The sequence below is a fragment of the Euprymna scolopes genome, chromosome 17, assembly GCF_053919585.1.
Source record: "Euprymna scolopes isolate OS-2025 chromosome 17, ASM5391958v1, whole genome shotgun sequence".
Lineage (NCBI taxonomy): Eukaryota > Metazoa > Mollusca > Cephalopoda > Sepiida > Sepiolidae > Euprymna > Euprymna scolopes.
Genome location: NC_136498.1, coordinates 111,132,574 through 111,153,113, shown reverse-complemented (window position 1 = coordinate 111,153,113; position 20,540 = coordinate 111,132,574). Strand labels below are relative to the sequence as shown.

Sequence of the window (20,540 nt, the reverse complement as noted above, 5' to 3'; positions counted from 1 at the left end):
AGTGAACACTATTGATTGGACCAAGATGTCACCAAGATGACACATTGCAAATTTAGCGTTTTTAAAGAGAAAGAATCAATCGACTGTTCGCGCATGCACTATTAGCAAACAGCATCGAAACCAAGATTTTTTCCGGATCCCCCCACCCCTTTAAACAAAATGACATTTCTACATGAAATAATTGACAATTTTTTTCTTATCTTTTGATATTATATGTCTGAGAGATCGTTCTTTCTAACGGTACCTGATGCAGATAACAAAATTTTTTAGCAGACATACAAACACACATAGACGACTGAGATTTATTATTGTTATCTATATTGTTGTCATAAATGGTATTTTATTTTTCTTTGCAAAGGTATCGACAATATAAAGAAGTTGATATTGACCCAGCAAATCCGAATGTGGTAAGTATTTTTCTTTTATAATTGATATAACTTGATTGATGCATACTCAATTAAAACAGTTCAGGTTCAAATTCTGTTGAGGACAGTGCAGCAGGTGGGGGATCATGGCACAAAAAAATGGTTACTTGCAATTTCATCCTGAAGAAAGAGCAGGAATACCTGGCGTTGCCCCAGATAATAAGTATCTATCTATCTATCTATCTATCTATCATTATATAAAAGGAACTTCATGTGTGAGTGAGTGAGTGAGAGAGAGAGAGAGAGAGAGGGTTTGTTCTCTAGAAACTATGAAACGGCAATGGCTATTTTTATGTAATTTCACACAAATGTACTTCATGTATCTGGCAGTGTTCTTAGATAGTTTTTTTTTTAGAGAAATGTCTTTGATGATTATCGATAACTGATAATCCAAAAAATCTGATCAGGTTTGCTTTTGGCAGCCTCGTAACTCACACTCATGTTCAAACTGAATATGAGAATAAAGAAAAAGACTGCATTGTATATATAAATCCTTGTACAACATTTCGAGTAAGGGGTTCTAATCTATTTATTATTATTTAATGTTTTAAAATTCATTATCATTCTAATTAAATATGTTTTCATATCGTTACTAAAAGCAATTACGAAGGGAGATAATCCAATTATGTTGTTAATTGCTAATAGTTAATTCTGTTGGAAAAGAGGTCGATTTTATTTCCTATAACAGCTAAAGGTGAGATAATTCAGGCCGTTTAATGTTTTCGGTTTAGTGAATACTAGAAAGCATCTATGATTTAATAATTAATTTAATCAAACAGATCCAGGATGTGCTACGATAGCTTATTTAACAAATTAAATATATAAATTATGTTTTTAATCTTAAAAATTGGTTTTTACCCATAGGTTTAACTCACGCCTGTTATTAATCACTTATGCTGCTCATGTCTTTAAAGCCAAAGTTATAATTCGTGTGTTGTATTCTTGGGTATCTAAACAAAATAGTATATATCCTCTAATTATTATTCAGACAGCAAAACAACCCAATAGCTACAAATGTGTTTCACTCCAATGAGAAGATGGCTACTCCTGCATTTATGAGTAAAGACATTTAGAACAAGGAGGATAAGGGTCAATGGGACAATATAGTAATCAATAGAAGTGAAATTTTGGTAAATTGGGTTACTTAAGGGGACGGTTCAAGAATTTGTTTACATTGGACTTTAAGACAACCAAATTGTAGTCGGCTGGAAAGCAGGCAAACAAAAGAGAGTTCCACAGGTATGCAGTTCTAAGAAAGAAACTTTGTTCATGGAATCTACATTTAGGTTTAGACATAGATAAGGAGTGGGGAAATTATTGATAGTGGTTTCAGGTGGACAAGTGTTTTTCGTTAAAGTCTGGTGAAGGGGGGACCATAGATTGGGGCTCAGACGAGCACTTGACATGAACATAACGATAAAGCAGAGACAGGCTTGCAAAATTTCTTCTGTGAGAAAGAGGTTGCAGGGAAGAGAAAAAAGCATCCCCTATTAGGCTACAAAGTCTATTTTGAACTCTGGATAAGGTCTTTCTAGCAGCTCCTACCCAGATGTAGCAACTGTACTCCATCCTTGAACGTACCTGGCTCTTATATAGGTAGAGAGTTGCATCAGCAGTGAGATATCTACTAGAGCGGTAGAAGGATCCCATGAAAGTTTGACAAAAGGAGAACCATAGATTAGAGCTCAGACGAGCACTTGCCATGAAAATAACAATAATAATACCATAACTCTTTATTTGGAACATTATTTAAAAAAAGATTTAAATCATCATGTGTGCGTGTGTATGTGTATGCGTGTGTGTTTAATCCTAAAACGTTATTCTATATCTTTTGATTTGTTTTCCGACTACTGTCCTCACCTTGAACGTTATTTGCACAATGTTTGGGTCGATGTAACCTTCTTCAGGTGTGTCTTGTCGAACTCAGGAATCTTTGTCAAACTTAACAATCTTTCTGTCAAACTCAGAAATACGCATAGAATCCACGGAGGTAGCATACTCTCGTTCCATCAACCATGACTGGGTAAGAGTCCTAAGTCATCTGCAGTTGTATTTTTGAGTGTCACTCGCACTGAGTATTGAACCGACAACCTCCAGAAGAGTGTAACTTTACAACTGAATTTTACCAAGTTGAGCATATTACCCTCATGGATTAAATAAATTACGTGCTGATTCCAAAAGTCCGACCGAAAGATTCCCAAGTTTGACAAGATGCACCTGGAGAAAGTCAGTGGTTACATCAACTGAAATGTTGTGAAGATGACACTCAAGATGAGAACAGTAGTCCAAAGAATCCAAATAATACGAATAATCAATCCTCATCTCAAAAATTCAGAAACGTTTGTTGTTTTTTTTTTTTTTGTTTATAATTTTAAACTTATCTTTTTCTTTCAGCCAACAGACTCATCTTCTAAAGATGACAATAATGTAAGCCTTGTATATACTTATTTTAATAATCAAGCGTTTATCTTTAATTTTTACATCATCCACTTGTAACTTGATACTACTACTGCTTTTTATGCCTCTCTGTACCCTTCTAGTAGAGGACTGGATGGTGCTCTTCCGCCTCAATTTTTCATCTTCCTTTACCCTTTCTTTAATAGAAAATTACGTTTTCTTAGATTGTCTAAAATGGAAAATTCTGGGTTTAAAAAACTAACCTTAACAAAAAAGAATATTGTTGGTTTCTCTATAGCTCATTCCCTTATATCAGGGGTCTCCAAACTACGGCCCGAGGACCAGATCCGGCCTACCAAAGTCTTTAATCCAGCCCGTGGAGTTCTTATAGAAGACCTAAAAATATTCATGAAATATTTTTAAAATGGAAAATGTGTAAAAAAAAAATTTTAAAAAGGAAATGTGTAAAAATAGTGTAATAGTTTTTCTTTTGTTCTGAAAATAAATTTTAAAAAATGAGGTTTTAGAGAATCAGTTTCACTAAAATACGAAGCCAATGAGCAAAACATCGTAAAACATATCCAGGTTATTTATTTAAAATTTGGAGACTCCTGTCTTACACAGACAGCCATGTTCTTGATCGGCCTCCCAGATCGTGGAGATCAGCAAGTCTCACTTCTACAGTACCATAGTCCACTCATGAACACTGATTATCTTGTCACCCATAATTCTCGACCTAAAATCAAATTTGCAAATCAATCTCATTCCTGTTATACTAAGACATGCTCTGCTGATCTAGCCCCTATTCTCTCCAAACTCTACAACAAATGCCTTGCCAAGTCTTGCTTCTCTGATTGCTGGAAAATTGCCTCTGTGGTACCAGTATTTAAGAATTCTGGTGAAGGATCTAACTCATTTTATTATCACACCTTCCTCTTTTCACTAAAATCTTTGCGGCATTAATCACTCAAACACTAGTACTCATGAATGCTAAAATCTTTTCTGACCAACAATGAATTTAGAAAAACCTTTGCAACTGCAGATATTTTAACGGTCATCGCTGAATGCATATACCATGCACTAGATATGGCAGGCGAAGTCAGAGCAGTAGTCTTTAATATATCCAAACCCTTTGACACAGTCTAGGATGAAAGGCTTCTCATGAAAATTAAATCATATAGTATTTCTGAATACTTAACATGATATCCTTTTTATACAAAAAAAATCCAGGTAGCCCTCAGTGGCCTTACGTCTACACAACATGATATTAATCCAGATCTGACTTAGAGGTCGATCCTTGGAGCTTTATTATTGCTAATAAATGACCTGATAAAATTGTGTCTGAGATGGGTACATTTGCATATGATAGCATGTTCTATAATAGACACGAAGGAAAAACGAATCAGTTTTACTAAAATACGAAGCCAATGAGCAAGACATCATAAAACATATCCAGATTATTTATTTATTTTTTTTTTGCCTGCGCAGCTCTAAAAAATTCAGCAATATGCACCCCCATGTAAATATGTTTGAATTTATAGAATAAAATTGAGTTTATTTGAATTTATATAATAAATATATGTTTATGAAAGTATAAAAATAAAATTATTGAAATCAAAATAGCAAATGAAATTATTCAAATAACATAATTTTAAACATAAAATAAAAGCATATCCAAGACATAATATTCTCACAATAGTTTTAAAAGATTTTTTAAAGGGTTTTCAATAATTCTTTTTCAATAATTCTTGTGAATAAAAAAATAAAAAATTAATTTCAATAATTCTTAAAATAAGATCAAAAAATTTTTTTCAGTAATTATTAAATAAAAAAAGAACAATCAGAAAAACGTAATTAAAAAAAAAGAATATATTTTTTTAAATTTTTTTTTTTATTACATTTTCACTCAAAACAAAGCACATTGTCACTTTGGTGTAGGGGGCTACTATCAGGGGCAACAACTACTGGGGTACTATGTAGGGATTTGGGCAGCAAGATGTCTGTTCACGTTACACTTGAACTTCTGCACGTCATTAAAGTTGGGGAAGCAGGGACCTGGAATGGAATTCCAAAGTCTAGCGGTTCTGGGGAAGAAACTACTGGAGTAGAAAGATCTTTTACATCTAAGTATCTCTACTGTGTGGGGGTGGGATTTAGCTGCCTGTCGGGTTTGTCGAGTGTGTTTATGTCGTGGGGGGCACAAGTGCTTGCAGTTCGTCAGAGCATTCTCCATTAAAATACTTGTAGAACAGGCAGAGGAATGCAACATTTCGTAGATGGGACAGAGGCTGAAGCTTAGATGCCAGTTCAGGGTCTATCAGATTAGCGACTCTCTTTTGAACCTTGTCTAGGAGTGGGAGACTAGTAGCAGATGCACCAGCCCAAATATGACAGCAATACTCCATACATGGGCGAATGGTTGCCTTAAAGAGGTACAGGATCCTTTCGGGTGTTAGTAGTTTTCTAGCCTACCTTCTTTGCAGCGGCCCTGGCAATGCTTTCAACATAATTTTGACCACAGTTCCCAATGATTGTATTTGACCACAGTTCCCAATGATTGTATAACGAATGCCGACAGCCCACTTGGGAACGCTGATCATGCAGTGATAATGGTTGAAATCGCCCTAAACTCTAGAGCCAAAACTGAAGAGCCAGTGCTCAAAACAACGAGATATTATAAAAAGGTTGACTGGGAAACCATAAGAGATCTTATCAGAGATGCCCCATGGGAAAATATTTTTTCTCTTCCTGCTGAACAGTGCGCAAATGAGACCACTGAATGGTTCAAAACAGCAATTGAAGCACATGTTCCCATGCGGAAATTTTATAGCAAGCCCCACTCTCCTCAATGGTTTACTTCGACTTGCGCAACTGCCATTGCTCAAAAGCAGCATGCATACCGCAGATTTAACCGACATAAGTCCAGTTACAACATACAGAAGTATATAGAAGCTAGAAGTAACGTTAAGAAAGAAATAGTGACAGCTAAGAGAGAATTTACTGAAACCACTAAAAAACACATCGAAGCACAAAAATTAGGAACTTGTGACTTTTGGAAAATCTACAACAGTGTAGTAAATAATGGGCAATCAACAATTCCCCCACTAACTAACAATCACGAGGTTGTTTGCTAACATGCTTGCCAGTCGGTTTGCCTCAAACTCCACACTGGACCCTCTCAACTACCCCCTACCTGACTTTCCTATGCGGACAGATGCCATGCTAGACGATCTGAAAATCACCCCTGCTCAGGTGCATGCTATCATAAAAAACATTGACACTTCAAAAGCATATGGACCTGATCTCATTCCAGCTGTGCTATTAAAAAAGTGCTCAGCCGAAGTAGCTCCAGTTCTCTCCAAACTCTACAACAAATGCCTTAATGAATCTTGCTTTCTGGGCTGTTGGAAAACTGATTCTGTGGTACCAGTTTTCAAGAATTCTGGTGAAAGAACAATCCCATTAAATTATCGCCGCATTAGCCTCCTCCCGTTCCACAGCAGACATCCTAACTGTAATCTCTGATCGTATATACCATTCACTGGACAAAGCTGGAGAGGGCAGAGCAGTAGCTCAAGATATATCTAAGGCTTTTGACAGGGTATGGCATGAGGGTTTCCTCAGGAAAATTAAATCATACGGTATCACTGCTAGAATACTAAACATAATTAAATCCTTCTTAGATAAGAGAAAAATCCATGTTGTCCTCGACGGTCGTACATCTAAACAATATGATATAAATGCGGGAGTGCCCCAAGAGTCTATCCTTGGACCTCTGTTGTTCCTAATATTCATAAATGACCTCCTCGACAAAATTGCCTCTGAGATGGGTATATATGCTAATGACACCACACTCTATAGCAGGTATGACAGGAAAACAAATGAACACTTATCTAAAGAAATGACAGAAACACTAGTGTATGACCTCCAATCTGTAGTGGAATGGGGACAAAAATGGATGGTCACGTTCAATGTCGCCAAGACTAAACTAGTTTCCTTCAATAATTACAAGAAACCTTCTGTACCACCAATAGCAATGACCAACAACTCTTTATCTGAGAGTACATCTTTCAAACTCCTTGGCCTAACGTTCACAGGAAACATGAGTTGGAACGATTGCATTGTCCTTCTTAGATATGCACAGTAGAGATATAGGTCTGCGAGAAAAAAAGCAAAGGAACTGATTTGCCTTGTCACAACTTCCGGTAGCAGTCACACCGGAAGTTAGGAAGTATGTTAGCTGACTATAACTGCATAAAGTAATAAAAGGAATTACTTACAGAGTGATAGCACATCTGTTTGGCATGCCAGGTGTAGTTATTATGGAAAGAAACATAGGTAAAGAACTTGTGTTTGTAGTTGGATTTTTTATTTTTTTATATGTGGCATTAATTTGCATACGAAAGGGGTAGCTGCTTTAAGAAGGACAAATTGGGGAGGACAGGTAGTTGAGTGTTTGACAGTTGAAAGAAAACATTTGAATTAAGATTTGTTGGTGTGAATTGCGGTATTGGTGAAAAGGAGTTATGTCAGTTTTCCTTTTGCGATTAAACAAAATAGCAGCTGCACAGGTTAGGAGAGTGAGACTTGCTATGGTATTTCCTCATGACAAATGCCTGCTTTATCTCAGTCATTGACCAACTCAGCACAATGTTTGGCAAGGAGAAAGTAAGTTTTAAGAAGAATAGAAAATGGATCCAAGATTTACTTTCGGCAGTTGTGTAACTTTCGCTACCCTTATTTTGTTCTTTAGTCCTCACATTCCATGAATGATGTTTCTGACAAAAACGGAAAAATTCCTGTTTTAAGGATCAGAATCTATTCCATCTAACACTTATTATTATTGGCAAGTTTTTGACGTTGAAGTAATATTTTTTTAGCTCCTTACAGCAAGTGGATTTATGCCTTGTCTGGAGCGATTTTCGTAAAAACAAGTGGAGCATGCATGGTCCTCCGTGAATGCACAATGAATGAGGCATAAAAAAAATGACTAAGTTCAGCATTTCCCCCCCCCCATTTAGCCCCCAAAGTTCCCAGGGGGCGTCAAATCCTGGTGAAAATGAACAAACAGTGCTGTTTTAGGCTTTAACATATGTAAATATGTTCTGCACCATGCAAGAAAGGAAATGAATAAGTCCATCATTTGCCTCTCCCTGGATTTAGCTCCAAAAGTCCTCAAGGTCTTAACACATTTAAATTTGAGTTCAGAATCATACAAAACTGCTAAATAGACATACACAGAAAATTTTGGACAAATATGGTAAAATAGTCCCAAAAATGGAGTGTTTTTTATTAGCCCTAAAAGAGCTCCTGGGGCACACCCAAGAGTTATCGCGAAATATAGACAAACAAAATTATATAGAAATCAGTTAGTTACAACTTTTCAGAAAGTTTTATAAAAATCCAAGGCATTAATTTTTTTTAATAAGCACAAAAGTGTCAATTTTAGCCACTTTAACCCGAAAGGCAACCCGAGGGGGGCAACCAGAGTTTTCCTGAAAAATCCGTTCTGTTACATTTTTACTCATATCATGTTTAATGTTTGTGCAAAATTTCGAAAAATTCCAACCCATAGTTATTGAGAAAAGTGCAGCCGGACAATGATGAATTTACAGGTCCACCCTCCTTTTGTCGGGGAGACCAAAAAATGTTTATTCCAAGATGCATTTCTGGTGGGATCTCTGAACGATTCCTAACCAGCATGTTACCAATATCTGGTTGCTTTGAGTAATGTCACTTTCGTTTGGGGTTGGGAGTTTATTGTGATATCAATCATTCATCATTCTTACGAGGTAACCAACATTCTCGAGTGACTATAGTCATCTGTTACGCAAGCTATGAGCGGTCTCATTATGAATAGGCCGAGAAGTTAAAAGTGGTTTGCGGTGTTCAAAATGGAGTTTAGGGCAAAACACTGGGCCAGCAATTCAGCTTTGTCCATTGCTGTGAAAACAACTTTATAGTGCGAAATTATCGATTGCTCATTGGTCAAGAAACGAGGTTATAGTCAGCTAACATACTTCCTATCTTCCGGCATGGCTGCTACCGGAAGCAATGATAAGGCAAATCAGTTCCTTCACTTTTATTGTTCTTCAGTATTTCTACTGTGAAGTAATTTATTGAAATAAATATAAGAAAAGGACATTATTGAAAAATATGCAATAAAAATTAACAAAATTATAAAAAGATAAAAATAACTCAATTAGTCTTTATTTGCACTTTTAATAACGAAATTAAAAAATAAGTTTTTATTTTATTCGAAATTTAGATAATAAATATGGTTTTATGTATGTATAAAAAATAAAATTATAATTCAAATAGAAAATGAAATTATTGAAATTAAAATAACAAAATTTCAGACATCATAAAAAAGGTATCGAATACATAATATTCCCCAAATAGTTTAAAATATTTTAAAAACTGATTTCAATTATTCTTATAAAAAAGAGCGCAAAAAGTGTTTTCAATAATTCTTTTAAAAAATACTAATTTCAATAATTCTTTAAAAAAAAAAATTTCAGTAATTTAAAAAAAATTAATTTCAATAATTAAAAAAAAAAAAACTAATTCCAACTATTAAAAAAAAAGCTAATTTCAATAATTCTTGAAAAAAATAACAAACTAATTTCAATAATTAAAAAAAAATAATTTCAATAAATTACAAAAAAAAATAATTTTAACAATTAAAAAAAAAGCAAACTAATTTCAATCATTTAAAAAATAAACTAATTTCAATAAGTAAAAAAAAATAATTTCAATAAATTACAAAAAAAAAATAATTTTAACAATTAAAAAAAATTTTAACAATTAAAAGAAAGCAAACTAATTTCAATCATTTAAAAAATAAACTAATTTCAATAAGTAAAAAAAACTAATTTCAATAATTAAAAAAAATTTAATTTCAATAATTTAAATAACAAACTTATTTCAATAATTAAAAAAAAAATTAATTTCAATAATTTAAATAACAAACTTATTTTAATAATTAAAAAAAAAAACTAATTTCAATAATTCTTAATTAAAATAACATCAGCTAAAAACTTTCCAATGATTATTAAATGAAAAAATAACAATTAGAAAAACGAATAATAAAAAAAAAAAGAGTACATGCACAAGAGCGAGATATAGACCCGAGAGAAAAAAGCGAAGGAATGGATTTGTCTTGTCACCACTTCCAATAACAACCACGCCGGAAGGTATAGAGTATTTTAGCTGACTGTAATTACAAACGATTATAGTTTTTTCCAGAACTAGCAAGTTTGTGTGATTTAATGCGATTTCTAGTCATCTTAGTATACCTATACATAGCTGCAGATATTATATGCTTACAATGGTTTTTTGAGGCTACAAGCTTTTGCCTATTTTCAGCTGACTTACGGCAGAGTTCTTGTTGTCCTGGTCGAAGTGAACCATTGGAAAGAGTGAAGCCCGTTATGGAATTTCTGCATAGAAACAAATCCTTCCAGTTATCTCCTTTGCACACTTAGCAAGCGGAGAAAAAAATGTTCACTTTAAGACGTGGTATCTGAGAGATTCTCAATCAGCACGTTGGTAATATCTTGATGTTTTGCAGAAAGGTGCTTCACTTTAGCGCGGCGGTGTGTGTGGGGGAGGTATCGCATTATTAACCATATGGGTAGTGTTACACTTCTTGTATATAAAATATTGAATTAGTTTGGAATTATTTTGGCGATGAGTAATTTGTATAATTTTTTTTATTCAATTATTTCGACTATAATCCTTATCTTCTAGTTGTTGTTTTTCACAACGTTTCGGCTAATTATTCCTCTGGCCTTTGTCAGGTTTTACCGCAACGGGATAGAAATGTTGAATCCTCTAACTACATCCACAGTAATTGCTGCCTCTAACAGCTGGTGTCATCTCACCACGGTTTGGTCAACTTATCCTCTGACTGGCTTTGGATGTAGTTGGAGGATTCAACATTCCTATCCCGTTGCGGTTAACCTGACAAAGGCCAGAGGAATAATAGTTCAAATAATTAAATAAAAAAAAATTATACAATTTACTCATCTCCAAAATAATTCCAAGCTAATTCAATAATATGACAATCGGTACAGACCCGACAATTGGAAGAACAATTGGGTTTATAAGACCAAAAAATCCAACCTTGATTACCCTTTCGGGCCCGTGGTGCAGTGGATAGAGATGCGGAATATCTCCAGGTGAGCATTGAGCTAGAGGTAGCGGTTTCAATCCCACCCAAAGCTGGTTAGAGGATTAGTTAACCAAACCGTGGTGAGATAATAACAGTTATTGAAGGCAGCAATTGCTGTGGATGTAGTTGGAGGATTCAACATTCCTATCCCGTTGCGGTTAACCTAACAAAGGCCAAGGACGTGAAAACAACAACTAGAAGGTGAGGATAATAGTCAAAATCTATATATATAAAAGCGAAAATGTGTTTGTGTGTTCGCTTTTTGTGTATGTCCAAGAAAGGCTTTTTTCAGAGAAGCGGTCGGTCGCCTAACAACTTTTTAAAAATTTTATATATCACATAAATCGTAATATCTCAGAGTTAACAACGAAGCTTGCCTGTCTATTTAATTTGCTCGACTTCAGGAAGATAAATATTCAACAGTTTTCGCTCACCGCATGTGGGTTAGGCCTTTTTCTATAATAAAAGCGACACTAATTGTCTAGGTATTTTTCCGGTCTCAATCGCCGGAAATGTTCGAAAGCAATCAGTTTTACTCAATGTGGAAATATTATTTCCTTATATCAGAAGACAATTGCTATTCATTTTCAACAAGTGGAGTTGTTTCCCCCTACTCCCAACATCTTGGAAATAAAAGAAAAGCGTTCCGCACTAAATGATACCCCGCAGTCAAAAGTTGACCTCATTAAGTCATTAAAACGTGCACCTGCTAATTTAAGTAATTAAATAAATTCAAATGTGTTTCCGTTAGCATCTCGCGGTGGCCCAATGGTTAATGTCGCACTCTTTTTTTTTCACACTTTAATTTCCAACTTTGCCTCAAGGGTTCGGGTTCGGGTTCGATCCTCATACTTACCTACCAAAACATTTTTTTTTATTTACCCCCCCTCCCTCCGAAGTTTTGATTTACCCAAAACCACACACACCTCCAAACACCCGGGCAACGCCGGGTACCCCTTGTTAGTAATTAAATAAAGAAAAATATATAAAATACTGGTTGTCATTTCTTGGCTCTGTAAATATTTCCAAAATATACAAAATAGTATGATTTCAGGTATTTAACAGGGTCAAAAATAGTACGTATTTGGGTATTTAAAAGAGTCAAAAATTGAAATATATAGCAAATAAATGTTATCAAAGGCAAGATAAGTTACTCTTCTACCTACCTGAATATGTTTTGTGTGTTTTAACATATCTTAACGCTTTTGTTTGATTCGAAAAAGAACTAGTGTCACATTGGTAAGTTAAACCGATAACAACATGGCCGACCTTGAATATGCTGTCATCAGAGAGTCACTAATGTCTCAAAAATGGCTGAAAAACTAAACAAAATACTGATAGAAATCCACCCAGTAATGTACCTATTTACTATGCCTCCCCACGGGACAGAGTTAGACACCAGGGTCGTTTTTTAACATGGAGAAAAGGTACAAAAATAAAAATTGTCTCAGTCGTGAAGGATTTCTCCTCCACCGAAAGAGAACAAGAAATAGAAGTGCAGCATCTGGAGAACAGATACTACACTTTGATCTTGTCCCGACACCCAGTAATGTAAGTTACACTTATTGGATTTCTATCAGTATTTTGTTTAGTTTTTCAGCCATTTTTGAGCCATTAGTGACTCTCCGAAGACGGCATGTTCGGGGTTAGCCATGTTGTTGTTGGTTTAACTTATGAACTCAATCCTAGTTCTTTTTCAAACTGAATAAAATCTTAAAAATATGTTAAAATACACAAAACTTATACAGGTAGGTAGAAGAGTAACTTATCTTGCTTTCAGTAACATTTATCTTTACCATTATGTAAGAGTCACTGTCTGTGTGTGTGTGCATGTGTGTGTGCGTGTGTGTGTGTGTGTGTGTGTGTGTGTGTGTGTGTGTGTGAGTTTCTTCCCCATAGGTTCCGAAACGGCTGAGCCTATCTTTTGCAAATTTCACACAAAGCTAATTTATATGTCTGGCAGTGTTCTTAGATATGTTTTGTACAGAAATTCATCTGATAAGTATCGACAATTGTAAAAATCCGATCTTAAAAATAGCCTTTTTCTATTATAAATAAAAAAGAATAATTTTTACAGGGTAATATTTTATGTTACCCAATGGAGATAATAAAATCTTAATAAGTCATTTATTCTTTAAAAAAAAACAGCAGATTTATTATAATGGAGATATAGCTTAGTGATAGAGCATTCGACTACAGATTGAATGATCCCCTATTCGAGGCTGGGTGCACCTTGCCATTTTATTTTAATTTTTTCTTATTAATGAGTTCAATTTATGATAAAAGAGGAGGTACCATTTAAAATTACCGCAAATCATTTCTTCGTTTACATGTGTTAAAATAAACATTAATCAGAAGTGACTTTTTCAGGGCATTCATTGTCAAGCCCAAATATCAGCTGACATGATATTGTAAACAAACACAGACGGAATTTGATGAACGACATTATCATTATTATTTTCTTTTTGTTGTTGTTTTTTCTTTCTTTGTTCACTGGGCAAATTATTCCTCGCAATATATAATAATCAATAATTCTATAATACATACGCAATCTGCATAAATTAAAATATCATCTTTAAACATATTGTACGACCGGGCAGTCTCGGGTTGCTGGCTAGTTTGTTATATATTTGAAGTTATTACCCTTTTTATCGTTTGTTGGCTTCTCTGCTAAATACCCATGTTTACGGAAAATGTTTCAATGGATTTTAACTAGGAAATGAATTCTGAATTTATTGGTGGCCATAACAGTTCCTTGGCCTTTTGGTTGGCATCAGGCTGTAATGTTTGTTCAATGCAGCCCTGGATTTTTTTTTTTTTTTTCTGTCGTCAGTCACTGATATATATATTATTTGATAGGTAAGAGTTCTCTCCCATCTGATCAATTATTTGTTGAAGATTTCTGCCTACGATAAATCCCCTTTCCTAAGGTTAACTTCTGTAAGACTAAAAATAATGTTTCTATTTAACTTCATCTTTTAATCCCAGTATCTTTTAGCATATATTTTCCTAACCTAAATTCTCCTAGTTTCTTCCATTTGAAAAGAAATTAAAATTTTTTTTTCATTTTTTCCTCCCCCTTTTCTCACTATCCCTGTTTCATATCTCTCCCCTTTTTCTGCTTGTTCCTCTCCATCCATCTTACATATTCACTGCTTATTAAATTTCCAAAATATCACATCATTACTCATTTTATAATTACAATAGAAAAATGCAAGCATGAAAAGTAATTTGGTTAAGCTTAAACATGGAAAAGTAAAGAACTAATTGTTAAAACTGGAAAAAAAGGACAAGATATTCTATTAAAAAATATAATAAATTTATAACTTACAATATTGCAGCATTAAAAATTGGTTATATAATGTTAAGTTGAATTAAAAAAAAAAAAATTTAATGCTGCAATATTTTAAGTTATAAATTTATATTTTTTGCTAGAATATCTTGTCCTTTTCTTTTCCAGTTTTAATAACTAGTCTTTTACTTTTCCATGTTTAAGCTTAACCATATTACTTTTCATGTTCGTATTTTTCTATTGTAATCCATTATTTTTCCAGGATTCCAATGAATTCACTTGTTCTTTGTTTAATTTCAGTCTTATTTTTTTGCCCCCATAAACATAGCATACATATATGTAATAACAGTGTAGGACACTCGTCTGCTTTCAATAAAATCCCCCAATTATCTCCCTTTCATTCTCTCTGTTTCACTTGTTACTTTTCTTTTTCGTGACAGCAGTAAATTAATAGCGACACTAGTCGCTGAAGCGACGTGGTTGCTATGGAAACGAGCCATAAAAAACGTCGCTCACCTCCTTATGTTTTTTACGATTTTGAACACAACTAAATTCACCATAATTTTTGTTTTACTGAACGAAAATTGAACATTTTTTTTTTCACAATGTAGCTGAGAAGGTGATCTATAACCTGCAATAATCGTTTGAAATTTGGTCAAAAAATGAGTGAGTGGTGAAGCTTTAAAGCAGTTCTAAATGACTAAAACTGCCACTTAACTATATCATTCAAACACTACCATGTTTAAATGATGTCAATTCACAATAAAAACAAAATTAGAACAATCTTAATGCATGAATTAATTGGATTTTATTACATCTGCTTTATTCATTTATATATAATATATATATGTGTGTGTGTGTGTGTGTGTGTATATATATATATATATATGTGTGTGTGTGTGTGTGTGTGTGTGTATTGGTCCCCCGATTTATCAGAGAGGGGCCCATGTTTTCAGTGGCGTCTGTCCGTGCATCCGTTAGTTCGGACAATTGCCAGATAACCGTCAATTAGTTTTTCCTGAAATTTTGCCACAAATTGTATTTTATTAAATAAATGCACAGTAAAAAAATTTTCTTGTGCAAAAAAATTCCTGTTGTGTCCCCAGAGACTCAAAAGAGGTCAAAAATATCCCAAAATGGCCAAAAATGATATGTTTTGCCCCATAACTTTTGATCCGTCCATTAGATTTTTCTGAAACTTAGCTAAAATGTAGAGCCCATTGTTCTTAATATTAATTCAGTATGGGTGACCCTGACAAAATTCTGGTTCGCATCCCCGGGGACTTTTAGGGCTAAAAAAACATGCCTTTTTGGAGCTCTTTTTTTATATTACCCCAAAACTTGATATGTATGTCTATATAGTGGTTTTCTATGGTGCTGAATTGAAATATACATATCTTAAGGCGTGAAACTGTACCGTTTATCCATTTTCACTGGGATTCGGCATTCCCAAGAGCTCAAAAGAGATCACAAGAAAAGTTTTGCATCGCAGAATTGAAGAAACAGGTGTTCCCAATGTTGACAAGTCTAACATATATACATATATATATATATATATATATATATATATATATATATATATATATATATATATATATATATATATATACGTTAGCAGAAGAATTTAGTAAAGTTTGCAAAAGTCAACTCTTTCAACTTTGATCTCTTGGCAGCCAAATCTTCCCCCCTCCCCCAAAAAGAAAACTGATTAAAAAGCTTGCTGCATGCCCGAATACCCTTCATGTAAAATTTCAAATGTTTAGACCCAACCATTGGCTGAATAGTTTGCAAGAAACTACAAAGTTCAAATCTTTTGAATTTTGACCCCTTGGCAGCCAAATTTTCAGCCAAAAAAACAATTAAAAAGCTTGCCCTATATCTGAATACACTTTATGTAAAATTTCAAATATTTAGACTAAAAATTGGCTGAGAGATCAAATTTTTTTAACTTTGACCCCAATTTTGATACCTTTAACATTTATTGTTTTGAGCTAAATGAAATTAAAAAGTTTGATCCATGTCCAAGTAACCTACATTTAAAATTTCAAGTGTTTAGACACAAAATTGGCAGAGGAGTTTGGTAGAGTTCTCAAAAGTCAAATCGTTGAACTTTGAACACTTGACAGCCAAATTTCTGGCCGTAGATCTCGCATTAGGCTTCAGTCATCAACAGTCATAGAGTCAATTAAAAGAAAATAATAAAAAAATTTTTAATTATGAGGAAGACGTCGTCATCCACGTGAATGGACTACTATAACTAAACTAACTAATAACAGTATAGCTACATTCGAAGATCCGAATATTTATTTTTCATGCAAAAAAGCTCCTTCAACATGTTTATATTTCAGTACATTTTTTTACAGATCTGTTTTGTGATATAGAAGTAATTGGTTATTATTATGTCAATACTGACTCCTCTTGCATATACTTTTCAGATTGAATAGAAATTCTTTGCTTAGAAAGAATTCTATGGATTTTCTTTTTTCTTTTTTCCAACATTTTATTGTCGTACATTTGTTTCTTTCTAAGCAAAGAATTTCTATTTTTTCTAAGGTGTGTATATATATATGTAAAGAGAGAGAGACCGACAGACAGACAGACAGAGATAGGAATTGGCTAGGACACAAACAACAGAGAATATAACATTTGCTTTTATTTCTGCCTAAAAATAAAACAATGGGAGCTGATTGAACCTCGACATTTTCAGCAGCAGCTACCTAGAAGTACTTATATTGTTTGCAAATAAGATAACTGATTTTTTTCCCCTCCCTTTTCAAGTGATTTCAATTATAAAAATTTTACCTAAGATAAAATGCAACGAAAAACATATGTCGTCAAACACTAGCACATCTATCTGTATATTACTAAAACTGTGGATTTTGTTATGTTACGTTTTTGTTTGTTTTTATGTTGTTACCGTGCACACTAGATGATGTCATAATAATACTGTGTATATCTATATGTTCCTCATGTGATATTATATCAAACAGCAGCAGCTACCTTGAATTATTTATATCATTTGTAAAGAATAAACTACATGCTTTGTTTAGCTTATTATTTCAGCTTAATTTGCTGTCTTGATTTAAAAATAAAAAATAAAAACAACAAGGAGTGATTACCCCCCAATTTTCAATCCATTCCTTTTTGTTAAAGTTCATTCTAACGTTTTGTTTTTTCTTTGTTGATTGTAGGTAAAAGATTTACCCTATTATGTGGAAATTGATTCGGAATCCCAAACAAACTTGATGGATCCTAAAGGTGTACATTTAAGTAGCACAGACGAGGAGGAGGAGGAAATGGATACGGAAACAACGATACTTGAAAATGATGACGATTCAAAAGCAGGTGTGCCAACGGCAGACTTTGGCCGAGACAAGTTATCAACAAATAAAGAGAAAAACATGCAGAATCTCCAAGAAAAAGTGTCTCCATCGAACTCCGATCCAAATAGTTATGTTTATGCAGATATGAAACGCTCCGATCCTCTTCCCCAGCGATTTGAATTAAGTCGTTTGAATTCAAATTTGGATCTGAAAAACCGGGCAAATAATTTTATGGATTTAAACGAGTCAAACGTAGATCCTGAACATTATCTACGACATGATTTATCGAACATAAGTCAGTCGAGTTCAGATTCAAATTCTCTTACACGCCTTCACAGCCAGACTGAATCAAAGACACATGGTTATGTTCAATCTAATATGGTTACGTCTGGTTTAAAACCGGTTGATTTGGATTCAAATGGTTATGTCCAAAGCAACATGGATTCATTCGGATCAAGTCCACAGTCTGACGATTATGTTCAAACTAGTACAAATTCATGTAGTTTAAACCAGGTTAATTCTGAGATTACCTCCTTTGTTCAGAACAATATGGTATCAGCTGATGATGGTGAAGCAGATTCAGATTCAAATGGTTACATATCTGATTTGAGCCAACCAGCCTCAACCTCAGATTCTAGCAATGACGAACAAAATAACATGAAGCCATCTTTGAGCTCAGCTGATTCGAATGGTTATATTAAAAATACATCATCCGATTTGAGTCAGGTGTATGTAGATTCTAATGAACACGTACCGAATATGAATATATCGAATTTGAACTTGTCTGATTCAGATTCTAGTGGTTTCGATCAAAATAATATGAAGCCATCTTTGAGCTCAGCTGATTCTAATGGCTATATTAGAAATACAACATCATTCGATTTGAGTCAGGTGTATGTAGATTCTAATGAACACGTACCGAATATGAATATATCGAATTTGAACTTGTCTGATTCAGATTCTAGTGGTTTCGATCACAGTAATATGAGACTGTCTTTGAGCTCAGCTGATTCTAATGGCTATATCAAAAATACAACACCATTTGATTTGAGCCAAGATTCAGATTGTAACAAGTATGTTCAGAATATTAATGCATCTGATTCAAGCTTGGTTGATTCAGATTTTAAAGACTATGACCAAATTAATATGAAACCGTCTCTGAACACAGTTGATTCCAATGGTTACATCCAGGATACAGGATCGTCTTGCCAGGTTCATTCAGATTTAAAACCCGGATTTGGGCCGGATTCAAATTCTTATAAGCACAGAGACAACAAAAACATTGTTTCATCAAAATCAAACCAAAATCAGTTAAATTCTGACGATTATCAATTCGTCACCTGTTGAATTGTCTAATCCACATGGTCAGGCTGTGATAGTTACAAAGAGATGGATCTTACTGGATCGTAAGATAATCCTTCAGATTTAAACACAAACTTATAAAAATTGCCATATGATGGATGTAAATAAATGGATTGTGGCCTAGTCTATTCTAAGGATGTCAAAACAATGGGTCTAGAAAACATATTGGCGTCTATGAAGGAAACAGTCGTTAGTGGATTGGCAAAAAGGGCCATTCCTTTGACTGAAAAATGAATTCCTCCCCATTTTGTACATGCAAGTTTTGTATGAAAAACAAACTTTCACAATTCAATCATGCGCACTGTAATTACTTTCTGAGTTGTAAAACATATTTAAAATACATTGTATAATACAACAGACAAATTATACTCGTACAGGACCTTTTTATAAAACGAAAAGTCTTTGAATTGTTTTTAACAAATTTTAGATATCGGCTCACAAAAATCGTGACTCAAGGGCAAAGAATCTGTTGAATGACAATTGCTCAATCAGCTAATTTTCAAGAGTTTCAAGAATTCTGTAATAGGAGGGGAGATGGATCAGACAGATAAAAGAATTTGGTGCTTCTATATTATGATAACGAAAAAATATTGAATTTCAAGTAAAACAAATGGAATCTACGTAATTGTCATGTCACAAATAGTAACATATCCAAAAATCACGGAAAAAAGATAAAAAGATAAAAATTTATTCATGAAATACAATTCCTATAAGATTAAAAACAAGTTCGATAAAGTTACATGCTGGGTCGGAGATGTTGGGTCACATGATGTAAAAAAAAGGGGGAAGTAACTTAGTTGAAACAATTTTTAACAGACGGAATTTATTCAAAAAACAAAAGTAAGCACAACATATATTCATAATTTGTGATTTTTTAAAAATAACTTTTTTTTCACTGTTTTCAAAACTTATCGAAATTACTTTTCTGAATTGAAAACTTAATTACCTCCCCTCCATTTCAAATCGGCAGATTTTGAAACCAAATTGCTAGATTTTACAAATGTCCTTTTTCATGAATAAATAATCTTCTATCTTATCGTTTTTTTCGTAATTTTTGGATATGTTATTATTTGAGACCTGACAATTAATTGCATAGGTATCTTTTGTTTTACTTGAAATTCAATATTTTTTCCATTATTATAATATAGAAGCACCAACAATTTTATCCAGACAAGATGGACTAAGTAAAAAATGGTGAGTAACATTTTACTGAGAAGAAACAAAGAAACAATGCTTCATATTTGTTTGCGCTTCATGTTTGTTTGCGCTGAGCTGATTTATGGCAGCCTCGATAGAACTGTGATGTTAGTCGGAACAATTTCTGAAAGAGAACATATGTCTCACTTTGAAACTGTTCCAAAAAGTTGGTTTCATTCACTGATTGGAGAATTATTTAAAAAAAAAAAAAAAAAATTCAATTTTCAGATTTTCATTTAAATACAATCGGCTGAGCTAATTTGCCTTTCAAAATTCATTTTAAAAAAAAAAAAAAAACTAAAAAAAAAAAAAGAAAAGAAAACTGCGTTTCAAGTTTCAGATTTTTATACCAAGACAATCGGTTGAAC

General features: G+C 33.7%; 1 protein-coding gene across 3 annotated transcripts in view; it reads left to right on the top strand.

Annotated features, from left to right (window-relative positions):
- Nucleotides 1-19,347, top strand: part of LOC145296883 (uncharacterized) — a 155,270-nt gene extending 135,923 nt beyond the window's left edge. For 2 of the 3 annotated variants that reach the window (XM_080143027.1, XM_080143029.1), the window contains 3 exons: nucleotides 359-407; nucleotides 2,820-2,852; nucleotides 17,482-19,347. In XM_080143027.1, the coding sequence (XP_079999153.1) occupies nucleotides 359-407; nucleotides 2,820-2,852; nucleotides 17,482-18,960 (1,561 nt within the window). In that variant the 3' untranslated portion in view covers nucleotides 18,961-19,347. The remainder of the gene's footprint in view (nucleotides 1-358; nucleotides 408-2,819; nucleotides 2,853-17,481) is intronic. The other variant, XM_080143028.1, reaches the window with a different exon arrangement.
- The last annotated feature ends 1,193 nt before the right edge of the window (nucleotides 19,348-20,540 follow it).